Below are 20,469 nucleotides of genomic sequence, written 5' to 3' on the forward strand. Positions count from 1 at the left end.
TTCTGTTTAACGTAAACTCATAAACCGCTGGTATTATAAAAAAATCCTATGCATATTATTATGTTTTGTAAGTTAATATAGAGTAGAATATATTATTTTATAATATAGATGTTTGGAAATAAACTTTTTATTTGTACATAATATTATATTAAAAATATAACTTGATGTAATTGTACTATTTATATATTAACCTGTTGTTTTTTTTGGTTAATTTGTTTTAAAATGAAACAATATACTAAAATTTTAATTTTTTTGCATTAGTTTTCTATGAGTTATTATTAATTTTATGATATTTTTTTCTTAAAAATTGAACTCTCAAAATTTTCATATTTGACTAAACTAAATAGGATAATACTATAACTAAAAAATGTTTTATATAATATATATTATATATTTCAGTTTGTGTTTTTATTTTCACCACAAAGAAACAACAACCATTGTAATTAATTAATTTAAATTGATTTTAAATACAATAAAATTAAGTAATTCTTTTTTGTAAATGCAATGGCTAAATGTGTAAATAAAAAAAAGTTTTTAATATTCTATCTTTGTTTCCAAACAATTATTATTTATCATGCTATCAATGTTTTCAAACAGTACCCAAAGGTACATCAGTTTTAATAATATAGAAGACAACTTAAAATTATGTTCATTTAGTAATTAAAAACTAAATATTTCTGTTTTAAGATATGTTGCCTCTTTTTGGCAACAAATTTGGAGCTTGTTCTTTTTAATTTATTCCCACTTTAATATCTTGTCTTACTTCCCAAATGTTTCTTTCTCTTATCTCCTACTATTCATGTCACGCTTATTTCATATTGTTTATCCTCTACCATGTAATAATCATAACATGAAAAACAATATTTAGATGAGAAACAGGTCATTGATATTGTTACGATTTCTTAATCGTGATATATATTGGATGAAATTTTGTGGTTAAATATTTATACAAATATTTTTTAATGTAGTCAAAGGAACATTGTATCTATTGGTTTTAAAAGGAACCAAATTGAAATAAATTATTTGGTAAATGATTTTAAAATTAAAATGGGAATTAGGAAAGGAAAAGAAGAAGGTTATTTGATGGGAAGGCAAAAAAGAAATTAATATACCAAATTTTTTTTGAGTTTCAAGTTTTAAATTTTAAAAATGATAACAACGTTCTAATTTTTTTTTATATAAATCGGTATCACTATCACCAAACTTAATTATACTGTACCATCATCATCATCTTTTCCAATCAATAGAAAATTCAATTTTTACACCGTGCTTTTACCGAAAAGAAATATTGACAAAAATGTCAAAAAGAAGAGAAGATGTCAAATTAATCGAAGCGGTAGAAGACATGGGGCCCAACTTTTACCTTATTAGTCAGAGTAAATTTGTCGGTCGTCGGAGACCGGAAAAGTTATTCGCTTCACAGTGAAAAAGTAAGTGTTAATCCAAAAAAATCAGTTTCAAGCGAAAGTTTCTAATCTATTATGTTTCTTCTCTCTCTCTCTCTCTCTCTCTCTCTCTCTCTCTCTCTCTCTCTCTCTCTCTCTCTCTCTCTCTCCTCTCTCTCTCTCTCTCTCTCTCTCTCTCTCTCTATCGATGGTCCACTCAAGAACTCTTGAAACTCCAACGGCTGCAAACAAAATATTCACAATAGTGGATAATTGTTGCCAGTGTCCTCTGGGCGGATCAAAGTATAGTATTGATTAATAGACAGGATATGTTTCGAGCAATCAAAGATTATCTAATAAATTTAATAGAGGTTAACAAATGACGAAACTTTTTTTCAAATAAAAAGAAAACAAAAAAATACAATATGGAGAGTTAAAATTAAAAAAAAAACAAATGGAGAGAAATTGAGAGTTTTCCCTATAAAAACAAAAACAACTTCTTTTTTTTTTAGCACGAATTATATTAAAAACCTGAACGCACCTTAGATTTAGGGTGGGCCAAAAAATGTAGTACAAAGAGTCATTTTAGCGAGACGATCCGCTTAAGTGTTTAACAATCTCGCAATAAACTTAAACGAAATGGACGAGAAACAGGTGGATAGGATGTCGATGTCCTGGATGATTCCGAAGAGAACAGCGGGAGGGAGCTGCGACGATATTGCTGTTACCAGCGATTTACAGTCTGTGTTGAAACAGGTGTTAAGGAAGCCCTTAGATAGGGCGGTGATAATAGTCCAGTGGAGGGCTAGAGCTTCAGCGACGAGTGGTGATGATACGTTTCTCTCCATTCTGGAGTCATGGTGAATGGTTTGACCTTCTCTGTTCTGAAAGATACATCCGAAGGCTGCTGTATTACTTTCTTTTGACCACGCTGTATCAGAAAAACCAAGCGTTAGAGCATCCAGGTCGGGTATGCTCAATGGTTGGCTCTGTAGTCATGATGGTGGGGCTGAAGGTGCCTGCGCCGAGTTCCATTCGCGTGCGTTCCGGATCGCTCTAGAGACAGTTTCCTCTGGAGAGATTCTCCAATCTTCAAAAATCAGTTTATTTCTCTCTGTCCAAATTTCCCAGCAGATCCAAGGAAAAATATCGGATATTATTCCTATCGGGGGTAAGCAGGCTGAAGTTTTGCAAGCCTTTAAAGCATCAGTGAAGGCTGTGATGTTTATGTAGCTGTCAGGATCAAAGTGAGGTGATAGTATCGTTGAAGACCAGACTCGTTTTGCAAACGCACAGTGGAGGAAGAGGTGTGAGAGTGTTTCTAATTCACCACAATGAGGTCATGAAGTATTATGTTGCAGGCCTCATAGTTGTAGGTTGGCTCCCTTCGGCAGTGCTCCTCGTAGTTGTAGGTTGGCTCCTTGTGTGATCTTCCAGAGGAAGACTTGCAGTTTGGGGTGACTCGGCATGACCAGAGTAGAGATTTCCAATCAGGTGTAGCTTGGTGGTTTACTCTGTTGTGTTCAAGCTCCGCTGCAGCAAAGTAGCCAGAACGGGTAGAGTAAACTCCCGACCTTGATCCCAGCCATGCCACAACAAAGACAACTTCAAATTACATTCTTTTACTAATTAAATACTACATATTTCTGTTTTATGATATGTTGCCTCTTTTTTGCCTACAGTTTTGGAGCTTGTTGTTTTTAACTTATTCTCACTTTAAAATCTTCTCTTATTTCCCAAATGTTTCTTTCTCTTCTCTCCTACTTTCTTCATGTCAAGCTTATTTCAAATTGTTTGTCCTCTACCCTGTAATAATCAAAACATGAAAAAAAAAAACTTAGATGAGAAACATGTCCTTGATATTGTTACGCTTTCTTAATCATGATATATATTGGATGAAATTATGTGGTTAAATATTTACACAATTAGTTTTAAATGTCGTCAAAGGAACGTCATATCTATTGGTTTCGAACGTAACCAAAATGAAATAAATTATTTGGTAAAGAATTTTAAAATTAAAATGGGAATTAGGAAAGAAAAGAAGAAGGTTAATTAATGGGAAGGCAAAAAAGAAACTAATATACCAAATATTTTTTGAGTTTCAAGTTCTAAATTTTAAAATGAAAACAATGTTCTAATTTTGTAGGTATATAAATTGGTATCACTATCAACAACTTAATTATACTGTACCATCATCATCTTTTCCAATCAATATAAAATTCAATTTTTACAGCGTGCTTTTACCGAAAAGATATATTGACAAAAATGTCAGAAAGAAGAAAAGACGTCAAATTCATCGAAGCAGTGGAACACATGGGCTCAACTTTTACCTTATTAGTCAGAATAAATTCGCCGGTCGTCGGAGACCAGAAGAGTTAAAAAGAGATTTCGCTTCACAGTGAAAAAGCAAGTGTTAATCCAAAAACACTTCAGTCTCAAAGGAAAATTTCGAATCTATTATGTTTTTCTCTCTATCCCTCTCTCTCTCTCTCTCTATCAATGCTCCCCCTACCCCAAAAAAAAACTTTTGGAACTCCAACGGCTGCAAACAAAATGTTTACCGCATTGGATAATTGTTGACAGTGCCCTCTGTGCGGAAAGTGTAGTATTGCTTAATACACAAGGTATGTTTTTGAGTAATCAAAGATTATCTAACAAATTTAATAGAAGTTAATAAATGGAGAAATTTTACTTAAAAAAAAAAAAAGACAAAATGGAAAGTTCAAAATAAAAAAAAAATTAAAAAAAAAAACAAATGGTTAGAAATGGAGAGTTCGCTGAATAAAAACAAAGACAATTTCGAATTACGATTCTTTTAGTAATTAAATACTACATATATCTGTCTTAAGATTTGTTGCCTCTCTTTTTTCAACAGTTTAGAAACTTGTTTTTTTTTTAATTATTCCCACTTTAAAATCTTCTCTTATTTCCTAAATGTTACTTTCTCTTCTCTCCTAATTTTTTTAAATCAAGCTTATTTCAAACTGTTTTTCATCTACCATGTAATAATCATAACATGAAAACAATACTTAGATGAGAAACATGCCTTTCATATTGTTACGTTTTCTTAATAAAGATATATATTGGATGAAATTATGGGGATAAATATTTATACAATTATTTTTTAATGCAGTCAAAGGAAAATTGTATCTATTGGTTTCGAACGGAACCAAATTGAAATAAGTTATTTGGTATAGGATTTAAAAATTAAAATGGTCATTAGGAAAAGAAAAGAAGAAGGTTAATTAATGGGAAGGCAAAAAACAAATTAATGTACCAAAAAATTTTCAAGTTTCAAATTTTAAAATGAAAACAAAGGTGCAATTTTTTTATGTATATAAATTGGTATCACTATTACCAACTTAATTATACTGTACCATCATCATCTTTTTCAATCAATAGAAAATTTAATTTTTACAACGTGCTTTTATCGAAAAGAAATATTAAGAAAAATGTTAAAAAGAAGAGAAGACATCAAATTGATTGAAGCAGTGGAAGTCATGGGGCCTAAGTTTTACCTTATTGGTCAGAATAAATATGCCATTTTTCAGACACTCGAAGAGTTAAAAAGGAGATATTCACTTTTCAGTGAAAAAGTAAGTGATAATCCAAAAAAAATTAGTCTCAAACGAAAGTTTCTAAACTATTATGTTTCTTTTCTCTAACCCCCTCACTCTCTAGCCATGGTCCCCTAAAGAACTCTTGGAACTCCAACGGCTGCAAACAAAATGTTTACCACAATGGATAATTATTGACAGAGTCCTCTGTGCGGATCAAAGTATATTTTTGTTTAATACACTAGACATGTTTGAGTAATCAAAAATTATCAAATAAATTTAATAGAGATTAACAAATGGAGAAGCTTTTTCTTAAAAAAAAAAGCAAAAAAAAAAAATGGAGAGTTATAAAATAAATAAATAAATAAACCAAATGGAGAGAAATTGAGTATTCGCTCTAAAAGCAAAGAAAACTTCAAATTATGTTCTTTTAGTAATTAAATACAACATATTTTTGTTTTAAGATATATTGCATCTTTCTGACAACAATTTTGGAGCTTGTTGTTTTTAACTTATTCTTACTTTAAAATCTTGTTGGCAAGGGTTTAAGGTTTTCCCAAGGGTTTAGGGTTTAGGATTAGAGTTTAGGGTTTAGGATTAGAGTTTAGGGTTTAGTGTTTTGTTGACAACATGTTTAGTGTTTTTCCAAGTGTTTAGGGTTTACCCAAGGATTTAGGGTTTAGGATTTGAGTTTAGGGTTTAGTGTTTTGTTGACAACATTTTTTTTTTTTGAATTCGTTTTTTATATATTATTTTTATTTATTTTTAAATTTTATTTTAAAAAAATAATATAATTTGCCAAGTTATTTGGTTTCCTTAATTAAAAGATACTAGATTTAAAATGACAATTTTCTATTGGTTGGTGAACCTAAAGGTTCACCCTAGGGGGTAAACCCAAGAATAACTCTTTAAAAAATATATATATTCCATGTAAAAGGAAGTTGAATACAAATGTGTGCTACAGAGTAATGTAGTATTGATATCAAAGTTGTACCGATATTTATAATGTGAAACAGAAACATTAATATTATTTGAAAACTATAAAGTAACATAGAAAAAAATCATGACTGAAACAAAAACCCTAACTGACCAATATCAATACTAAAAAGTAACATAGAAAAAAATCATGACATATGAATATATATATATGGTATACAAAAAGGATGTTTAAAACTTTTACCATAACAAATGTTACCTTTTAATAACAATCGTTAGTAAGGTTCCATTAAAACTCTTGCCAAAAATAAAAAGGCGAGATTGAAGGGTGTTAGGGTGTTGTTGATATAAATATACCCCTAATAATAATGTAGTAATTATATAGTATAGTTTTTTTTTGAATTTTTTCACCTATACTTAAGTTGGGTCCAAAGTTATGCTTCTTTTTTAATAGTATTGATACATACAAGTATAAAAAATCTGCTCACCGAAACATGTATGTTTGAATAGTGAAAAGCTGAAAATTAGAATGATCATTACGTTTGTTGTAACTCACTTAAATTGAAAGTGAAGGCTAATATAAGTGCTTCCATCTCTCAAAATGATTATCTTTAAACTTTATTACAAACCAAACATAAAATTGAATCTATCACTGATAAACCGGCTTTGATTATGGTTTTAAGATGTTCTGGTTTAACAACGATTTGATCATTGTAAATAGTATAATTAATTACAACTTATAACTATCTTAACTGAACAATACAACTTGTCATATAAAAATCTGCTCACGAAACATATATGTTTGAAGTGGAACACTGAAAACTTTAATGATCATTACATTTGTTGTGATTCCCTTAGATTAAAGGTGAATACTTATATATGTGCCTTAACATTTTGTATGTGTAATGATGAAGCATGTATATACTACTAACAGAAACATGTTTGTTTGCTATTGTATTGTGAGAGATGTTTGTTATTGTTATTGATGCAATGGTTATACAACGTGAACATAATTAATATGTGGGTATAATATTTTTTCTAGAGAATATAAGATTAGACTAACATTTCTTCAAACTCAATCTAATGCTGTCACGTACGTAAAATAGAATTCTAAGAAGGTGACACCTAAACAAGATAAAAATGTAACTAATACAAATTGAGGTTGTAATTTTTTAAAAGATCATCAAATAATATATAGAAGATATATGTACAGTATATTGTTATTCTACAACTTGAAAAATATACCAGCTTTTAATTGGGGTTGATTAATATGTTATATTTGTTTTGTGTACAATAAGTGGTTTAACTATAAACTATGGAGTAGTATAAATCTTAAAGTGTATTTTCTCATCTATTTAGCTATTTATTTTTAAAAAAAATTATTTGAAAAAATTTAATCTTAAATCATTTGCTAAAAAGTATTTGATTTCGGAAAAAACATATTAATATACATATTAATTGGTTATAATACAAATAAATACTATATATATAAGCCATGCGGATGATATGGACCAAATAAAAAATGATATATGTAACATTAGATTACATTCAAATTATCAAAATTTGATACTATATGAATGAGGTCACGTATATACAAAGTTTGAAACAAATTAAACAATTATAAATATTTGATATTACAAATTAAAAAAACATATGCGCGAGCACGTGGATTAATGTATAGTTTAATACATAAGACATGTTTAAAAACCCAATTCGTGCACGATGATTATCCCAGTTCGTTGCTTTACTTGCGGATAGGTTTCTCCTTCTCTTTCTCTTGGCGTCGATTCGTTTATATTATAGGAAATTTCAGTCTATAGGGTTACATTTTCCTCTAAAGTTTTGAGCTTTATGATTCGTAGGTGACTGGGAACAAATGGGACACATACCTTGATCTTCTCCAGGATGATTACACCGAAGGGTAACCCATTTTTGATTCCTTCTTTATACTTTCGTGTGAAAACTCTAAAGAGAGTCATTTGGTTACCCTCTAAAAAGGAAAAATATATAGGAGGAATATGATGGTCTTTGTGTCACTTTATGTTTGTTTGTTTGTTTATGGTCTTGCATTGTTGAAAAGTTTGCATATTTTCTTCTTGTATGATCTGAGATTTTTCATTCGCTTGTTTTAGGCGTTAAGGTACATGATTGGTCTGCTTCTTAACTTCTGTTTTTTTCTCTAGTTGCAATTTGAAGTTTCTGTTACTTAAAGCAGGTTACTGAGATTTTATATTCTGTTGTTTACATCTCTAGTGAACTCTTTAGCCTCTTTTTTCTGTTACACAGAAAGCTACATGATTAGTCTGTTGTTTACATCTCTAGTCAAGAGTACGAAGCAACTCCTATATAAGATAGTCACAAAAACAGATATAATAATCAGAACATTGCATAGAAATAGAAACACTTCAAGTTCAAAAACTAAGAGGCATTTCATAAGAATCGTATATTAAACTTCAAAATAATAGATAAACAGCATGGGACTCCTCCACATAAAAGCCACTCCAGATGCTAACAGATGAAGAAGTCAAACAGAAAATATGAACAAAAATTTCACTAAAATATGAAACAATCGTTCTCACATAGTTCTTCCTCGTATAAGATTGTGAGAAAGTGATTATCATGCTTATACCTTCGTACAAGGGATGTTTATGACCTTGGTAATCAAACGGTTCAGAAATTGAAGAACATCGTAGATCCATATCGACCATGCAATCATTTATCGGATAGTTATAAAGGTAGCTAAAACAGAGATGCTCAGTGACATATGAAATAAATTATAAAATTATCCAGTGCCATTCTTCAATATAAGTGGATAAAGATGTAATACATGCTGTATTGTGCGCCGAACATTGCCATATGTTCCATGGAGAATTAAGTTACACTCCATACAATAATAAAGTTGCCTTCATAGATTAAAAGAGTACATGCGTTACAAATTTTGTTTTCATCACAGAATATGCTATCTCCTTCAAATATAATAACGAACAACCCAAGATTTTGAGATCATAAATCCTCTTCTCCGGGTATACCTTGAGTTTTTTTCTGTCCCACACATTTTTTTTCCTAGAGCACATCTTGAGTGAACGGCATATTTACTTCACTTGTGACAAAGTATATAAACCATTATCAATGTTTTGATGAAAAACTCCACAATATCATCCTCCATATTGTAGGAGATGGATTACACCCCTCCACAAGGCCCATCGAATAACAGGCCCTAATCCAGCAAGTTGGATCAGTTTGGTCGGCTCGGCGGCCAAACGTATCGGCTCGATCTTAGAGTACTTTTAGCCGGTCGAGTAAGCCGACCAAAAGTACCCGGCTTGGAGGGAACCTTGTCCAGGTCCGCATACTCGGCCTCTCGCATTAAGGCCCAAAGAGGTACGAAATTAGGGCATCAAAGGCAGGAGTCCTATAAAAGGGGAAGGGGAAGCAACAAAGAGAGGACTTTTGGACCATTGAACAGACCGAGCGGCTAGATCTAGGGTTTTAGGCGATCTCTTTGATCTTGTTGCTCTTTAATCTTGTTGCTCTTTCACTTTCCTGTCACTCTTGTAACCGTTCAGTTCAAATCTAATAAAACGTCTTTAGTCATCCCATCTCTGACTTCTTTCATTTTAGTCGACTGAATCAACGCAGGAGCATGCGATCTTCGACTCCGGAATTAGACGGTCCCTGAGGATCGACTGTAGTCGATTTCTTCGTGAGCAGTTGCAACTTCCCTTTCAACAGGGCGCTTAGATCCGGAACTCCATCCATTTCTCTGGCTTTGTCGAGAAGTCTCTGTTGTTTGCGAGTAAACAAAGGGAGGCGCGACTTACGGGGACCGAGAACGCAAGGAAGCCTCGACTCCCAATCAACTACAAAAGCAGAGAATCAACATGAAAAATCGCAAAAGGAAACTCGAGTAGGCCCTAAAAGCAATCAGCAGGATTACGTCTAGCGATCCTAGCTTGCTGACAACGTATCCACTCTCGGCTGAGATCCGGCCAACGAAGATGACTATGCGCCGCGATCGCTTGAGCACTTTCGAAAAACTTTTCGGGGTAGGCGATCGTATTCGGATGACGAACTGAAAATACAAGGATAAGAAAAGTTAGGACTAACGACTAAAACGAAACTCCAACAGACGAGTCTCTACCGAGTTGCCGATTCCACAGAATGCGGTAGTCGTCCCCCGGCGGCTCTTAGAAAGCATGTTCATCAGATTTCACAAAGAAATACGCGCGTTGCCAATCCTGCGTCTTATTTGGATGACCGGTCAAGACGTTGTAGTTCGAACGCATTTTCACCGAGAAGATCCCGTTTGGCTCCGTCTTCGTGAAAGTCAACTCCTCGAAGACCCTCACGCTCATCGAGATGTCCATCTCAGCTGCCATTACCATTAGCATGACGGCTATTTGCAGCGACCCGTTCAAAAGTTGAGAGATGGCAATGTCCCGGCGGAATGCATAAGACGTCACTAACCGAGGAATCGGGAACCATAGCTTCGTATGATCCCCGAAATAGGACTCATACACGCATGGTAACCAACCGGAGGTGACCAGGGACGCTGCTCGGTGGACGGGATGATGTAAGTAACGCCAGCACCGCCACTCGCCCTTAACAGATCCCTCACGGTATGATGAGAAGCAGAAGATCCAAACACATTCCCCCACGACTGAGCCCGCGGGTCCCGTAGCAGTCCGGGTGGCAGCGGAACCAGCTCTTCGAAGATCCCACCAGGATGGTAAATAGTTGGGCGACAGTCTATCTGGTCGAAACAAACTCTCTTGTGAACCTGTCTCGAAGGCGTCAGAGACCGACCAGACTCATCAGTGTCGCCACGTTCGGAACCAGTCGCAGTATCACCTTGGTCTCTCCCTGTATCCTCACTTCCGCTCACATCACTGTTCCCAACTTGAACACGATCTTCGTCTTCATCACGAATCATCCTATGAGCATCAGCGACCAAAAGACGCTGAGATAGAGTCATGTTTTCCGTGTCCCGAAGAGCATCGCGATGAATCAAGTCGAAATCGTCCAGTGGACTACCGGTCGCTGACACATCTCTGGTCGGACTCGGAGAATCTTCGATGTCCTTCCCTTTCTCTTCTCGCGACAATTGACTTCTCGGAGGCATGTTCCTTAATTCAGGGGACGACTACAACCGCCGAACGATACCAACGAGTCTATACGAAGAAAAACCTATCTAGAGAGAGAAAGTAAAAGTAGAGAGAAGGGAGAGAAAACGGGATACCTGAATCTGCAGAGAAGAATGACGAAAACAAAGGAGAGAGACCTATTTATAGCGAAAACGAAGGCACGTTCCCCGAGCACAATCATTAGGTCTACAAAGGCCTAAATGGGCCTCAAAAGGCCGCCTAAATGCCCAGAAACCTACTCGCGACGGTTTGGTTTCTCGCTCGAACCGATTTTCAATCAGGTTGTCAGGCCGGAATCAATTCCTGGTCTTGATTTAAACCGGTCCCCGGATAACCAGCAAAACCGATCCCCGTCGCTTTATCCAAGGTGATCTATCATCCGAGTAAACTCTATCCCACTATAAAAGCAGGTAGGCAAGTAAGCGAGTCAAGACAAGCGCTACTCTGAGCGACCAGAGACACCTACAGAACACCACGCGACTAAAAGCACATACCGACGACTAAACGGGAAGGGTTATCCCTTGTATTAGAGCCTGCTATCCGAATAAACCTGACCCACAAATTCACTGAGACCGCCATGTCGCTCACAAGTGAACTGAGGGGGGGGGGGGACTTATTGTAGGAGATGGATTACACCCCTCCACAAGGTCCATCGAATAACATGCCCTAATCCAGCAAGTTGGATCAGTTTGGTCGTCTCGGCGGCCAAACGTATCGGCTCAATCTTAGAGTACTTTTAGCCGGTCGAGTAAGCCGACCAAAAGTACCCGGCTTGGAGGGAACCTTGTCCAGGCCCGCATACTCGGCCTCTCGCATCAAGGCCCAAAGAGGTACGAAATTAGGGCATCAAGGGCAGGAGTCCTATAAAAGGGGAAGGGGAAGCAACAAGGAGAGGACTTTTGGACCATTGAACAGACCGAGCGGCTAGATCTAGGATTTTAGACGATCTCTTTGATCTTGTTGCTCTTTGATCTTGTTGTTCTTTCACTTTCCTGTCACCCTTGTAACCCTTCAGTTCAAATATAATAAAACGTCTTTAGTCATCCCATCTCTGACTTCTTTCATTTTAGTCGACTGAATCCCGTTCAAACACATATCAAAGAGAAGAAGTGTAGGAGATACAATGGTAGTGACGTGATATCTTGATGTTGCATGGAGATTACATACAATTACAAAGTTGCACCTGACAGTGGTCAAAATTTTCTTAACCAACCCCAAACATTGCAAGTTAAGGAAGTTTGTATGGGGAAAATTGTAAGTGAATGGTCATGCCTTTTTGGGACAAAAAGAAGGTCATTTAAGCATGTCTGATCTAATACTTGGCAGCCCTCACTCATCCATACCACAACCACTACAAGAAATCAAGGAAATAGCTACGGATTTTTTTGTAGCTAGAGGAAACAATATGTAGCTAGAAAACATAAGGCAACAGATGGCGACGGATGGAAGCGGTGGCCTCAGCACCGACGCTAACTGTGAATCGTCGCCAATTCGTAGCCAGCTCGCAACGGATTCGCGAGAACAACGGTCGTAGCTAATTGCAATGACATGGCTACCGCATTTTCCGTAGCTCATTAGCGACGTATTTTAGCAAAAGAATTTCCGTGTCCATTAAGCTACAACATTTAACTACAGTATATCCCTAGCAAAATTGTAGCAAATATAGCTATGGATTTTGTTACAAATGCTGGATTAGAAAATATCAACGAACAAAGCTTAATTTTTAAAACAAAAATTTGACTATATAAACGATTTTAAAACATTATATTATTATAAGAAATCTGAAATTATCATACATAACAAAAATGTCGATTTTAAACTTCAAGTACACAAATAAGAAGCTAAACCAATAAGTGAAAACTAAAAACAGAAGACATCAAACTCGTTTGTTTATTTGGTGGTTGCCATAATTAGATTCCCTTCTTGTTGGTGATGGGGGGGGGGGGGGGGGGGGGGGTGGATGGAGAAGAGTCAGATGTAGCTGCCACTTCAATTGGTGATGTTTGTGTTTGGAATGCTTTGATGTATTATGTGGTTTCTCGGCTTATGGTATTGGTGATACTGTGACACCTTTAGCTTCACATAAAAGAGTCAGTTGCTTGCTCATCATGTTGACAGCTCCTGTCAGATTTATCAAATCTCGCTCCAACTATCCTGAAAAGTAAAAACAATGGCTGGTGGATTAATGGGATCATAAATTTCCTATGTGTGTTATTCCAAGTCCAAACAGTATACCTTTATATGGCTTGGCTATCTACAAAACCTGAAGAAAAAAACAAGAGAGCAGATTACTAAACAATATAGATCAAGCATATGAGTCACATATTGCAATTAGCAAATAAATAACTACTCAATCATTTACTAGTAAGTATAAAATACTAAAGCAACAAAACGAGAAACAAAATTACAAAATAATACCGAGTAAGAAGCATGAACTCGTGGAAGTGGTGTGGCTGATGTTTGTGAGTTGGAACCTCCTGGTCGAAGCTGGAGAAGTGTTGTGAAACAATAATGGATTCAACTTCTTTGGCAATTTTCTCCACACGTTTGGCTACAAAACCATCACTTGTCAATGGGGATCTATAAGAAAAGAAGAACCTTCAGTGAATCTTTTCCCAAAACAAAAGATCAATTTCAAAGACTAATTTTTAAAAGAAAAAGAAAACCATTGACATAAACCAGCAAAGAAGAGATAAGAACAATCCTAATCGATGACTAGTACAGAATAATCATTTGTCCCTAAACCGAAACACTAATCCTACACTGACCCAAATCGAAACCGTAAAATAAAAACCCCCCAGATCGAAACCCTAAGCCTAAACAGACCCAAATCAAAACTCTAACACTGAAACTAATTGAAACCCTAATCGTTGACTAGTCCAGAACAATAAATAGAAGAAGAAAAAGAAGACGGAGAACTATGGACAAATCGAAACCCTAATCTAAAACAAGTCATAGAAGGAGAACTAACGGGGGATATTTAACTCGGGTGGTCGTAGGCAACGACGATTCACAAGTAGTTCGGTGCAAGCCATTAGGATTCTGGTCAGAAGAAGAGTCGGAGGTGACTCGCTGGTATTGAGAGAGAAAAAAACAGAGAGACTTCGAGAGGTAGAGAGTTCTTTTTTTTTCAATTGTAGAGACATGTTAGTGTTTGCATAAGTGATAAATTTGGGCCAAAAATGTATTGGAGCCAAAACCAAAAATATTATTGGAGCCAATTTTTGGAGTCAAATCTTATGGAGGGAAATATAGTTCGAATCAAATATTATTCTCTTGTAATCCCTAAAACTATAAATTTCATATTTTAAAGTGTAACCCCTAAAACTACAAATCATCTTTGTCCTGCTTGATACACCGATGATAGTATTTTTTTCATTTTTTCGATCACTAATTAATTGCCATTGATTAATTATAACTCCTTTTATCAATTTTACATGTATTATGATTATATTATAGTTTGGATTTAAGTTTAAAATTTAAATATAAGTCCCAAACCACAAACCCCTAAAATCTAAACCCTATACTATAATATCTAACTCAAGTATCAAGCAAAGTAGCAAACATGATAAACATAAAAATTGAAGTGTTTCAAATATATAACACAAATACACATTATCTTAATTCAAACATTACTAGTATCAAACATATATCACAAACAAAAATTTCAAACATATAACACATACATATTAGTTAGATACATAAACATTTATAGCCATGTGTTTCAAATTATAAATCTTTCGGCGACAATTTATTCCTCGCTAATTAGTAGCTATTTAGCTAGAGAGTGGCGGCGGATCATATTCGTCGCTAGTTAGCTACGGACCGCTATAAATTAGCTATAAAAATGACATTTTTTTGTTTTGTCGCTATCTGTCGCAACTTTCATTGCTAATAGTTATGGCTACGGAAATGTCTTTGCCAGTCCTTAGCTATTTTCAATAATTCTTGTAGTGAACCTGATCCTTGGAAGCTAATATTTATGTATAAAAAGACATAAAATCAACCATCATATTATTTGAAGCAATTTATATGAACATAATGAGATCAGAGGCTCATATACTTATAAATCCATTTTACATCATGTGAAAATCAAGATACTTAAGGTTTGATCAATCCTTTTGACTCGAAGTACTTCGTCATCTCATCATACATCTCACTGATCCCATATTCAAATCGAAAGCCTTCCTTGATGAGTTTTTCCGAGGATAGCGTCAGTTTCGCACTTGATAAGCCCTCTTCAAATCTGCACCAAATTTCACAATCAGAAAGTTTTTCAATTAAAACTTTGCAATTTCTGTGGGAAGTTATATGCTTACTCTGACAAAACATTGTACATAGGATATCTTCGCCTGAGAAAATCCGCAATCTCTGGAACATTTGTGTTGTAATAACAGCAAATGTAGCGACCAGAAGCTGTTTCTTTCTCCGCCAGAAACATATGTGCACGAGCTAGGTCGTCCACGTGGATGAACGAGATGGATCCAGATAGCTTCTGCATTTCCTTGAGACCGCTCAGATGCATTTCTTTCCCTAACCACAAAACCAATCATCTTGATTGTGAAACTTTAACAGAAGTGGTCAAATAGTATGATTCATGTTTACCAGTGATTAAAGACATGGAGAGAGATAAACTGCTCGGAGGATCAGAGAGGAGAGAGTTTCCGGCTATGAGTGCTGGAACTACAGTAACGAGATCAATCTTATTCTCTTCCGCAAATTTATAAGCTTCCTTTTCTGCTAAAGTCTTTGAGACTGGGTAACCCTAGAAAATAAAAACAGAGAGAGGTAAACTGAACTTAGTCGGAAAAAAAACCTATCTTGTGTAGCAAGAAATTGTTATTACCCAGTTAAACGGCTTCTCCTTTGTGAGAAAATCAACGTCAGACCAGTTTTCTTCAGTCATCACAAGTCCTGGTTCCGAAATGCTGTTGATAGAGACCGCAGCAGCTGAAGATGTGTAGATCACGCGCTTGATTGAGTTCGATTTTAAACAAGATTTCAACACATTGATCACTCCTTGTACCGCTGGTTTGATCATGTCTTTCTGTACATTGAAACAGAAACAAGATAGCTGAAAATGTTTCTTCTTAGAGTAACAAATATGTTTAGGACCAGACCTCAGGATCTTGAGATGTAAAGCTGATTGGTGTTGCGACATGGAAAACGTATTCACAGCCCGAGATTGGTGAAGTGAAACTCCCTTCATCGGTTAAATCCGCTTTGAAGATCTTGAGGTCCCCGAGCTCTTGAAGTACCTTAAGGTGAGCCATTTTCTTCTCATTTTCTGCAATTTCAAAATAGAGTCAGTAAACATACAAAAATGACTTGAGACAAGAAAGAAACTAAAACAAAGAACCTGGATCTCTAACTGTGGTGTTAACTTTGTAGCCGCTTTGAAGCAAATGCTTGATCAGAATAGAGGCTAAGTTTCCTGTGCCACCAATGACACAAGCCTTCTTAGTTCCGGTGGTTACAGCGGTCTGATCAACGGTTGCCATCTGATTAAATTCTTAAGACACAGAAATTTTATATTTTGTTTGTTAAGAGGTTAACGTCTTCAGCCTTTTATATAGGAAGTAAAAGAAAAAGTTGCAAAGCTTATAGTCTCCGCTCATTTGGTACAACCATTGATCAAAAGGCTTTTTAGAAGGTAAGCACGTGAGACCGTTGACACAACTAACTTGTTTACCTTCTTCCTCTTCCAAAATGCTCACCTAAGAATCAGAAGAAGCCTCGGAACTTTTAATTGACTTGCAGATGTGTTATCATTTACTAAGTTTTTCTTTTTTCCCAAATTGTTATTTATTAGGGCCAGGCCCAGGGCCGAAGCCCTAACAAAACGAGTACAAACCAAAAGCCCAGAGAAACAACGGGCCACAGAAAGCAAACACACAAAGAGCCGAAGCCCATAAAATACATAGCGGCCCAAACGGCCCACAATACTCGACACGGGCAGTTCGCCCTAAAACGCGCCGCAAGGAAATAGGTTTGGACCACGTGTCTTCATCTTAGCCTTCCGCACACCACGTGGAACCTATCTCGACCTGAACGATGCCATCGCCGGAGCTCAACCCCGACACCAATTAAAGCCGGAGCTCCTAACTTGCAGAGCCTCCGCACCTCCAAAAACCGTTTATCAACGTCGAACTGTCTTCGCGCCACAGGGTTCATCGGATTACCGAGAGCGCCTCCGACTTTGGACCACCAAACACGCAAGACAGTCCAACAGTAAAAACCAGTTCATGGATAAGCTTAGGAGCTTAAAACAAGATTTTTGTAACAAAAGAGTTATTCTTTAACCAATTTTGATCTTTTGACTTGAAATTTTAAATAGCAAACCCATTTGATTAAACATAACGTCCTAGAATCTTATTTTTCACAAATACCCAACAGTTCTTTACGTTTGAAATATCCAAAAAACTGAAACTCTATGACTAAGATCTTATTCATATTTCACCTAATTGCCTTAGGCTTGACAGTAATTTTATTTTTTTTATGGTGTTTGTATATGTAAGCAACAAATCCAATATAGAGAGTTTAATATGAGAGAAAGCCATCAAAATAAACCAGAAAATTACAAAGTAAGTAGATCATAAAGAAGAGAAAGTAAATGCTAAGTTGAAATAACAGCATAGACATTGGCACTGAAACCCAAACGAATCTATGGCTTGTTCTTGGATGCTTCAGCGATCATAGAGGTAACTTCATGCAAAATCTTAGTCTTCTGCAACACAAACTCAATTTCCTTAGCCTGCAGCATCTTAACCTTCTCTTCAACTGTCTTCTTGGTCTCAACCGGGACCAAGCTCCATCTCTGTTTCACGTAATGCTCATCAACACCAAAACCCGCAATGCCTCTAACAAGAAACGAGTTCTCAAACCAATCACATTTCCTGTCCACATCGCCTCCAAGAACCAACACTCTCTTATCATCATCAACAACAGCTTTGCCATTGGGAGAAGAAGCAAAAGAAAGGTCTTGCTTCACAGAGTCAAGCTTCATGGTCTTCTTTTTGGACACACCGTTGGACTTAACAGCAGTCTCAAGACCCATCCCATCAGGTCCCCAGATGTACATGCACAATCTATAAGACTTCTGATCATGAGGTTTGGTAAAAGAAGGCTTCTCTTTACCCATATACTTCTTCTTTAAGCTCCTAAGCTTATCCATGAACTGGTTTTTACTAACCTCAAAGCTAATAGATTTCTTGATGTAATCGTAGTAAGCGTTAGTGTCATCGTAAGGAGAGTTCCCCGTATCGTTCTTGAAATCGATCATACCTTGCAAGACAGCGATCTCGTCTTCTTCAGTCCATAGTCTCTGGAAAGCAGGAGGCTTCTTTGAGTCTTCACAGGTCTTCTTCGCTCGCTTTGAGTTCGTCTCCTTTGAAGTCCCTTCGCTCGGACGCTTCGTTCCTGATTTCGTAGCAGGCGGTGGAGACTTCTCCTTCTTGGACTTCGCGGCGGCGAGGATAGCCTTCCCAGATCGCTGATTCGGTGGTTGTTCCGTGTCGGAATCGGAGTCGGTCTCGGTTTCAGATCCAGAATCTAAATCGGAGGCTTGTTGTGCGGCGGTTTTGCCTGGGACGGCAATTGTGACGGCGGCGGAGGAGGAATGAGATTTGACGGGGAGTTCTTCGGATGAAGAAGCGTCATCATCATCTTCGCGTTCCTCTTCTTCTCCGGCAGAAGAGTCGACTTCATCGTCGTCGCCGCTTGAAGATGCAGCAGGTGGATTTTCTAAAGGGTCGCGTTTCTTCGTCATCTCCGCTAGATGTAATTGGGGAAGAAGGTGGAGCGTTTAGGGTTTCTGTGTAACTCGAGGAGTTTGCAGCTAAAGGAATATTAAGTGTTCCATGTCTTCCAATTGTGTTAGCTATTTAACGGTTTGCTTTCTAGGTCTACGCAATTAGGATTTTACATTTGTATTATTTAAGGTTTATTAACATTATTATTATGATTTATATAATCCATTTAAAAGTCCAAAACAAATGGTTTAGAGTCCAACGATTCAATTCACAAACATGGCCCAAATTAAACATTGTTGAATAATTGGAAAGAAGGTTTTAGCCCAACATGTATAAATACCCAAGTGTGCTTAGGAAAACTTAAAGTGAAAACAATGTCATCAGCCCTTGGTGAGCGCGCACACGCAGACTGCAGGAAACACTGGAGTCTTAGAAGTCTCCACCTGGTTAACACGGATACAGATTTTGTAAATTGGTGATTTCTGTTTCTGTATACATGAATCTTTCTAGTGTTAGACTAATATGTGACACTTCTATTTTATGTGTAAACTAAGTGATTTTTCAGCTTGGTTATAAATATTTATAAAGTAAATATACTATAATAATTTATTGATTTTTTTTTTTAATTTTAATTTTTTTTTTAATTTATAGTATAATTTATATTATAATATTTTATTATTTTAATTAGACATGTGATTTTGGATATGTAATATTTAGCAATTTTGGTTATCAATTTGATATATTGGATTGCATTTGCTCCTACAAACTATAAACTTTTTTTCTTTTAAATAAATAATTTTTTTTGATTAGGTTTCTAAAACCGCCATGGCCTCCTCCATTGAAGATGGTGTCGTTTCAGTGTTTCATTCTTTGAGTCCTTGACTCCAGCAACGATTTATTTTAGTAAATCGAGAAGGTGTGTTGGGCTGACTTCATTTTACTGGTTCAGACCGAAGTTTCAATTGAATTTACCCAAGGCTATGAAAGTTTTGGCTACCTGTATGTTTAATCGGAAAACGGTAATAAAGAAGATATGGGTTTTAACAAAGACGTCTTATTTACGGTCGGAGAAAACGTTCAGTCGGTTACAAGGGAAACGAAGAGAGTGCGACAGAAAGGAAGCCAGTGGCTCGATGAGCTACCGGAAAAGTACAACTAACGGCGAGATGAAGCAAAGGTGAAAACCCTAATCTAGCCGCCAAGTGTTAGTCAGTGATTTCGGATCCTTTTCTCGTTGTCTCCTCTTTCCCTTATATAGACGTCCTGATGCCTCGTCCTTGACCTAATTTACGCCATCTTGGTGGGCCTCCTCTGCTGGGCCGAGAAGCCCGTAGGCGTCCGAGCAGCCGCTGAGCCGAACGTACTTCAGTCGATGATGATCAACTAAAAGTACTCAAGAGTCAAGCCGAGAGACCTGACTCTTGAGCCGACCGATCGAGCCGTCGCTCTTCCTAATCCGGGCCAGGCCTTCCTATTCCTCGGGCCTTGTGGGATGGTCAAATCCATCCTCTACAGTAAGTCCCCCCCCCCAGTCCATTAGTGAGCGAAGTGCTTTCCAGCTCGTGATGGATTCTAAGGTTTGAAGGTTTGAGGGAATAGGAGGCCTGTCGGAAGGTTGGAGCGATTGGTCGATGAGTCGCACAGCGTCGTTCTCTCGGAAGCGAGCAGTAGAGGCTTTTATCTCTTCTTTTGGTCG

General features: G+C 36.6%; 2 protein-coding genes across 2 annotated transcripts; both read right to left on the reverse strand.

Moving 5' to 3' along the window:
* Positions 1–15,019: 15,019 nt before the first annotated feature.
* On the reverse strand, positions 15,020–16,596 carry LOC106395425 (anthocyanidin reductase). The gene is made up of 6 exons (XM_013835886.3): positions 16,382–16,596; positions 16,143–16,309; positions 15,869–16,069; positions 15,628–15,787; positions 15,342–15,555; positions 15,020–15,268 (listed from the first exon to the last, which is right to left on the reverse strand). Exons 1-6 carry the CDS (start codon positions 16,521–16,523, stop codon positions 15,124–15,126), a joined length of 1,029 nt encoding a protein of 342 aa, XP_013691340.2. The 5' UTR covers positions 16,524–16,596; the 3' UTR covers positions 15,020–15,123.
* Positions 16,597–17,534: 938 nt separating this feature from the next.
* On the reverse strand, positions 17,535–18,913 carry LOC106390266 (probable transcription factor At1g61730). The gene has a single exon (XM_013830687.3). It carries the CDS (start codon positions 18,788–18,790, stop codon positions 17,687–17,689), a length of 1,104 nt encoding a protein of 367 aa, XP_013686141.2. The 5' UTR covers positions 18,791–18,913; the 3' UTR covers positions 17,535–17,686.
* Between the last annotated feature and the right edge of the window lie 1,556 nt (positions 18,914–20,469).

Source organism: Brassica napus, chromosome C4, assembly GCF_020379485.1.
Source record: "Brassica napus cultivar Da-Ae chromosome C4, Da-Ae, whole genome shotgun sequence".
NCBI lineage: Eukaryota > Viridiplantae > Streptophyta > Magnoliopsida > Brassicales > Brassicaceae > Brassica > Brassica napus.

What these genes read in the sequence shown, in the direction of transcription:
- LOC106395425 (XM_013835886.3), bottom strand. Translation starts at nt 16,523, where the DNA reads ATGGCAACCGTTGATCAGACCGCTGTAACCACCGGAACTAAGAAGGCT. An exon ending in TTACATCTCAAGATCCTGAG is followed by an intron (nt 16,070 to 16,142) that starts GTCTGGTCCTAA and finishes TTCAATGTACAG; the next exon opens with AAAGACATGATCAAACCAGC. An exon ending in CTCCATGTCTTTAATCACTG is followed by an intron (nt 15,556 to 15,627) that starts GTAAACATGAAT and finishes TTTTGTGGTTAG; the next exon opens with GGAAAGAAATGCATCTGAGC.
- LOC106390266 (XM_013830687.3), bottom strand. Translation starts at nt 18,790, where the DNA reads ATGACGAAGAAACGCGACCCTTTAGAAAATCCACCTGCTGCATCTTCA.